This window comes from Haliotis cracherodii, unplaced genomic scaffold (assembly GCF_022045235.1).
Source record: "Haliotis cracherodii isolate W230 unplaced genomic scaffold, xgHalCrac1.p SCAF_32, whole genome shotgun sequence".
NCBI lineage: Eukaryota > Metazoa > Mollusca > Gastropoda > Lepetellida > Haliotidae > Haliotis > Haliotis cracherodii.
The window spans coordinates 169980-177314 of NW_027266289.1; the positions used below are offsets into that span (position 1 = coordinate 169980).

A 7335-nucleotide genomic window follows, 5' to 3' on the forward strand; every position below is an offset into this window, starting at 1 on the left:
AGTGCCGTAGTATAGTGCTGTATACTTTGGAAACAGGGTCAGCTAAGAAAGGGCGGAAAAACAAAAGTATCACGACTCGGGAGAAACCGACGGGATGTGCTGGCTAAACAACGACATCAACACCTAGCGCGACCTGGCGACTGGGAAAAATAGAATTGACAGCTCAATCGACAGTGAACAGTTGTATTTAGATAAATCATACAACACAAAATAGGTTACATACAATCAGCGGTCACAGGAACACATACATCATAAAATAGGTTACATACAATCAGCGGTCACAGGAACACATACATCATAAAATAGGTTACATATAATCAGCGGTCACAGGAACACATACAACATAAAATAGGTTACATACAATCAGCGGTCACCTGGAACACATACAACATAAAAGAGGTTACAAAGAATCAGCGGTCACAGGAACACATACAACATAAAATAGGTTACATACAATCAGCGGTCACCTGGAACACATACAACATAAAAGAGGTTACAAAGAATCAGCGGTCACAGGAACACATACAACATAAAATAGGTTACATACAATCAGCGGTCACCTGGAACACATACAACATAAAAGAGGTTACAAAGAATCAGCGGTCACAGGAACACATACAACATAAAATAGGTTACATACAATCAGCGGTCACAGGAACACATACAACATAAAATAGGTTACATATAACCAGCGGTCACAGGAACACATGCAACATACAATAGGTTACATATAACCAGCGGTCACAGGAACACATACAACATAAAAGAGGTTACATATAATCAGCGGTCACAGGAACACATACAACATAAAAGAGGTTACATATAATCAGCGGTCACAGGAACACATACAACATAAGAGACGTTACATACAATCAGCGGTCACAGGAACACATACAACATGAAATAGTTACATACAATCAGCGGTCACAGGAACACATACGACATAAAATAGGTTACATATAACCAGCGGTCACAGTAACACAATAGCGGGACCCTTCTCGCCATCGATAACGTCATAATACGCATGATTCGAATGACGGTTAGTATTAAGTATATCTCCCTGTACTGTAGGTAAGTACTGCAGATACTCCACCTCATCTTGCCGCATCTGATCCTGGTGCACCTCCTGTTCCCTGCAACATGGAGATATGTATATATTTAGGATCTTTGATGCATTTACTACATTTTCACATGCGTACATAACCTATTATCGTTTCGTCACCTGAGACCCGCGAAGATTCGGGGTAGAATAGGTCCTCAGCAACCCATTTACGATATAAAGGCGACTATGCTTGTCATAAGAGACGACTAACGGGATCAGGTGGTCAGACTCTATCACTTGGTTGGTGCATGTCATCGATCCCAATTGCATGGATCGATGCTCATGATATTAATCACTGGATTGTCTGGTCCAGACTAGATGTTTTACAGACAGCCGTCATATAGCTGGACTATTAGACAACAAACAAACCAACCAATCGTCATCAGAAGCATGATTTCTGATCTGTTAAAATGCGTCGAAACATACACCAAATCTGCAATCATATACGTTAGACAGGCATTCCAGTGTTGCTTTACACGTTCAGGAACATCAGTGATTAAAGTATTGGGAATCATCGAAGCTACCAACCGATCCTTCTTCTCTCAGAAAAGGATTGACCTTTCCCCCATCTTAAGATATACTACGATGCATATTGGTTTCAAATCTCCTCTTGTGACCATGTCAGCAACTACTGACACTAACGTATATGATGTTTATTAAAATGTACATAATCATTATCAATTCAATTGATCTTCCAGCTACCCATGCTTGCCGTAAAAAGCGACTATGCTTGTCGTAAGAGGTGACTTACGGGATCATTTGCATGGATCGATGCTCATGATGTCAATCATTGGATTGTCTGGTCAATACTCGCTTATTTACAGACCGCCGTCATATAGCTGGAATATTGCTGACTTAGGCGTTAAACAACAAACAAACAAACATTAACCACAAGTGAATATTGCGCAATCATAATACCGTGGGGGAGTTAACTATCTTTTATTGGTTATGATAACAGTTTCCTCAGTTGAACATTGTAACTAAAATACGTTGATTTGATCAATGGCGTAATGAAGATTCGACGTGCATGAATTACTAGCATATCATGACAAAACCTCAACTAAGTCATAGTGGTGTAAATAGTAAGTATGGTTTGAAGCATGAGTCAATCGTTTAGCCCCAAGTACAATAAACATACTACACACTACAGGGGTCGTGTAGTGACTGTTACCATAACACTGCGACAAACTCACCTTTGTTTGGGGAAACGCTTGCAGTAACAGAGACAGAGTGTCAGCAAGATGCCCGACACAGGGAGTAGCAGTGATGGCAACACACCCACCTTTGTTTGGGGAAACGCTTGCAGTAACAGAGGCAGAGTGTCAGCAAGATGTCCGACACAGGGAGTAGCAGTGATGGCAACACACCCACCTTTGTTTGGGGAAACGCTTGCAGTAACAGAGACAGAGTGTCAGCAAGATGTCCGACACAAGGAGTAGCAGTGATGGCAACACACCCACCTTTGTTTGGGGAAACGCTTGCAGTAACAGAGGCAGAGAGTCAGCAAGATGCCCGACACAAGGAGAAGCAGTGATGCCAACAGCCAAGTCAGCACACCGTCTGTCTTCTGATCGTCATTCCCATCTGGCAAAAAGACGAGCGACTAAATATCTAAACATGTTTAATGAACTAGTCATCTATGTAATGCACACGAGATCAGCTCTTGTTCCATGTCCTTGAGCAAATAAGTAGAGAATATGTCAGGTTCGCCTTTGGAAAGAGCATGGTCATACAGCGCCAGGAACAAGAACACATTTTAAAATATTTAGGTACATTACACATGTACGTGGCACACATGTAGATAATGTGTCTGTGTAGTGTGTTTTTTAACGTCGCACTAAACAATGCTCCCGTTGTAAAACGACGGCCTGCACGCAATCGAGTCTGGGCTAAGCAATCCAGTGATATATTATTGGCAACTCTCTGTGTACCATGACAGACTGGCTTCCGAGCCTGACATCCCGATCCATTCAGGCGTCCCTACTTCCAACATACGTTACCGGGGACACATGCATAGTGATGTACTATATTGAGGAAGTAACTGAGTTAAGCAGTTTTACAAATGTGACATTAGAAACTGAGGATTTAGCGTTTTGAACAAATTCATTTAAACAGTCATCTATCCAGCAGGTGTCTGTATAAGGGGAATGTACACCTACGTAGTGTCGTGGTACACGTCCTAGTCATCTGATCAGACAAACAAGAACATCCAGACATACTACACATGTGTGGTTGTAGTTTTGTCGAACATCCAGGTGTACAACCATGCATACAATCCCGGGTAGCCACGTGTCTTACATGTTTAGAGATACATAAGGAGGAATATCCAGGTGTACAACCATGCATACAATCCCGGGAAGCCACGTGTCTTACATGTTTAGAGATACATAAGGAGGAATATCTTGCAGTGTTAGTGTGTGAGTTGGGTTTTACACCGCTTTTAACAGTATTTCAGTTATAACACGGTGTGTCAGCTTAATGTGGGAGGAAAGCGCGAGGTGATGCAGGTCTCAGATGTTTACCACTTCGATGAAACCACGAGCACGGGTATGGTGCTGAAACATAATCGGGGCGAACCGGGATTCGAACCCACAATCATAGGTTTCTGGCATACCCAAGGGACGCAACTCTGCACAGAGCATCGCGACGCCTGAGACAACTTGGCCACCTGTGCCCGGGGGAACATCTTGGATGAAATGTACACTGGGTAATGAAAGGTAATTCATATGTGAAGGGTTATTATGGACATTTACCTACATTTATATCAAGGCCCAGCACACATCATTGGGTACAGCCATACTCACCCGATGCGTGTTTACAGCCGCCCATTGCGCAATCTTCATCAGTTCCATTGCAGGGAGGACATTCACACTTCGGACCAACATATGGAGCGTGACACTCAGTACATTCTCCTGCCGTCCTGTTGCAGGACTTGCACCTACTTGAACACGTCTTACAGCCAGTCCCGTAGTAGGAGTCTACACATCCAGACACACAGGAGGAGCCCAGCTGACAATATCCTCCACCACAACCCCGTGGACATGTTGTGCAGGTACCTCCTGGGTTGTCACATGGTATGTTGCAGGCTGTACCCTGGTATCCAGATACGCAACCATCAGTGCAGTTGCCATTGCCATTGCTTGAAAGTGTGCATTTCTTTTGCAGACAATTATTACTGCAAACAGAACTGCATCTCTTACCATAATACCCAGCAGTACACTCGAGGCAATCCCCCGTCGTGCTGTCACACTGTGAACAACGTTGGTTGTGCTTGCATGGTGGGGCAGGAGAAACGGAACTTGTATTCATCGCTGAGAATGGAATTTAAACACTTGAGTGAGTACGCACGATGCATTCAAGCATATTACATAATGAAGAGATAAGTCTACCTGTCGACATGAAAATTAATCTGAAAAGCATCAAACGTCAAACTTGTCTTCTTTTGATAGAGACATACAGAAAAGTAAAACGGAAACGACTGGCTCTTGTCGCTGTCACTGCCCATGGTTGATCCATCCTACTAAGGGGACATAGGCGGCGCTGAGATTCTCTGTGCAGCGTTACGTCGCTTGGGCACGTCAGAAACCTATAATTGTGGGTTCGAATCCCGGTTCTAGGTTTATCAGCACCATACCCGTGCTCTGCGGTTTCACCGAAGTGGTAAACGTCTGAGACCTGCATCACTTCCGGCTTTCCTCCCACGCCACGCCACGATGTAACTGGAATAGTGTTAAAAACGGCGTTCCACCAAACTCACTCACCCACTCACCTGATACATCCTACTAACATTACATTGAGGCCTACTGCAGGTTTATTTAGGTGAACTGTCCTCCGTCATTCTCACCTTGTGCGGAAACAAGAGTCGACATCAAGAACAGCATAATTAACTCGGTCATACTTGTTCTGAGGAAATAGATGTGATCATGAATATATACAATAAACATGTTTCATTACATTCATGTTGTTAGTTTCGATAACACACATTTTCATGCCACATAATGTAAATATGACACAGCTGGATGTAATGCTACTTACTTAAAATCACGGATTGCACTTGGGTGAGAGAAAAAAGACAGCGTAGTTTGTTCGTTGCCCGAGCTTATTTATGAAACTTGTCAACGAATTAGTGGGATTCAGTTTTTTATTCCTTATTTACAGGGAAATCTTACGACAAGCTTTTGTCGAAAACTCAACTGCATTTGAATAAACCCATGCGATCGACATGTCCGTGTTTGTATTTAAAGGTATACTTACCCCTCAGATTCGTCATAACGGAACAGTGGTAGTGAAGGGTTGAAATATAAAATGAAGTATATCATGTGTTGACTGTTTAACGTCACACCCGTCAATATTGCACCTACATGACGGTGATCTGCACATAGTCGAGTCTGAACCAGACAATCCTGTGATTACACCATGCACATCAATCCATGACATTGGGAAACGACGATATGTAAGGAACAAGGTCAGCGAGTTTTATCACACGATCCAGAATTACATGTTGACAGCCTCAATGTAACATCTGTGTTGTGTGATTGTATGTGGCATGTGGTCTATGTCATGCGGCATGTGGTATGACATGCGTCATATGTGATATGTGCCATGTGTCATATGATATGTGATGTGTAAATTGGCACATGTGGCATGTGATATGTGATATAATAAATACGGCATGTGATATGTGATATGTGATATGTGATATGTGGCATGTGATATGTGATATGTGAAATACGGCATGTGATATCTGGTATTTGGGATGTGGCATATGATATGTGATATGTGAAATACGGCATGTGGTATCTGGTATTTGAGATGTGGCTTGTTATATGTGATATGTGAAATGTGTCATGTGCTATCTGGTATTTAAGATGTGGCATGTGATATGTGATATGTGAAATACGGCATGTGGTATCTGGTATTTGAGATGTGGCATGTGTATCTGGTAATTCAGATGTGGCATGTTATATGTGATATGTGAAATGTTGCATGTGATATGTGATATGTGAAATACAGCATGTGCTATCTGGTATTTGAGATGTGGCATGTGGTATCTGGTATTTGAGATGTGGCATGTGATATGTGATATGTGAAATACAGCATGTGATGGTGAGGATTGTGGTGGTAGTGGTGATGGTGGTGGTGGTGGCGATGGTGATGGTGATGGTGATGGTGATGGTGATGGTGATGGTGGTGGTAGTAGTGGTAGTGATGGTGGTAGTGGTGGTAGTGGTGGTGGTGGTTGAAGTGATGGTAGAGATGGTGGTGGTAGTGGTGGTGATGGTGATGGTGGTGGTGATGATGATGGTGATGGTGGTGGTGGTGGTGGTAGTGGTGGAAGTGATGGTGGTGGTGATGGTGGCGATATGTGACATGTGGCATGTGATATGTGAAATACGGCATGTGGTATCAGGTATTTAAGATGTGGCATGCGATTTGTGATGTGTGAAATATGGCATGTACCATCTGGTATTTGAAATGTGGCATGTGATATTTACATGTGGAATGTGAACTGTTGCATGTGAAATGTGGCAAGTGAAATATGAAATGTCAAATGTGGCATGTTAAATTTAAAATGGGATATTTGTCATGTGGCATGTGCTATGTGGTATGTGAAATGTGGCCTGTGGTGCTTGACAACTGAAATGTGGCATGTGACATATGACATGTGAAATGTGGCATGTGACATATGACATGTGAAATGTGGCATGTGACATATGACATGTGAAATGTGGCATGTGATATGTGATATATGAAATTGTGGCATGTAAAATGTGTCCTGTGATATGTGATATGTGAAATATGATATGTGATATGTGTAATGTGATATGTGAAATGTAATATGTGACGTAAAATGTGGCATCTCATATGTGATATATAAAATTGTGGCATTTGAAATGTGGCCTGTACCATGAAATATTTGAAATATGATATGGGATATGTGAAATGTGGCATCTGATATGTGATATGTGAAATGTAATATGTGATATGCGAAATGAGGCATGTGATATCTGTTATATGAAGTATAGTATTTGAAATGTTACATGTGCAATGTGTTATGGAATAGCTGTTTTATGTGTCATATGGCATTTGGTATATAAGTGTCGTGTGATATCTGACATTGTTGCGTGATATGTGGAATGTGGCATGTCTTATGCTTCTTGTGGCATGTGGCATGTGGCATGTGTTTCCCTCATATTAAAAAAGTTCTTCCTTATGTTCAGTTTAGTTAAACA

The 7335-nt window shown here is 42.1% G+C and overlaps 2 protein-coding genes across 2 annotated transcripts; both read right to left on the reverse strand.

Annotated features, from left to right (window-relative positions):
* Positions 1–970: 970 nt before the first annotated feature.
* Positions 971–5046, reverse strand: LOC139477298 (scavenger receptor class F member 1-like). The gene is made up of 4 exons (XM_071259853.1): positions 4947–5046; positions 3907–4413; positions 2563–2686; positions 971–1133 (listed from the first exon to the last, which is right to left on the reverse strand). Exons 1-4 carry the CDS (start codon positions 5044–5046, stop codon positions 971–973), a joined length of 894 nt encoding a protein of 297 aa, XP_071115954.1.
* Positions 5047–5947: 901 nt separating this feature from the next.
* Positions 5948–6474, reverse strand: LOC139477227 (uncharacterized). Its single transcript, XM_071259782.1, has 2 exons — positions 6198–6474; positions 5948–5958 (listed from the first exon to the last, which is right to left on the reverse strand). Exons 1-2 carry the CDS (start codon positions 6472–6474, stop codon positions 5948–5950), a joined length of 288 nt encoding a protein of 95 aa, XP_071115883.1.
* Between the last annotated feature and the right edge of the window lie 861 nt (positions 6475–7335).

What these genes read in the sequence shown, in the direction of transcription:
- LOC139477298 (XM_071259853.1), bottom strand. Translation starts at nt 5,046, where the DNA reads ATGTTTATTGTATATATTCATGATCACATCTATTTCCTCAGAACAAGT. An exon ending in GACTCTTGTTTCCGCACAAG is followed by an intron (nt 4,414 to 4,946) that starts GTGAGAATGACG and finishes TTCCATTCTCAG; the next exon opens with CGATGAATACAAGTTCCGTT. An exon ending in CGGCTGTAAACACGCATCGG is followed by an intron (nt 2,687 to 3,906) that starts GTGAGTATGGCT and finishes TCTTTTTGCCAG; the next exon opens with ATGGGAATGACGATCAGAAG.
- LOC139477227 (XM_071259782.1), bottom strand. Translation starts at nt 6,474, where the DNA reads ATGTCACATATCGCCACCATCACCACCACCATCACTTCCACCACTACC.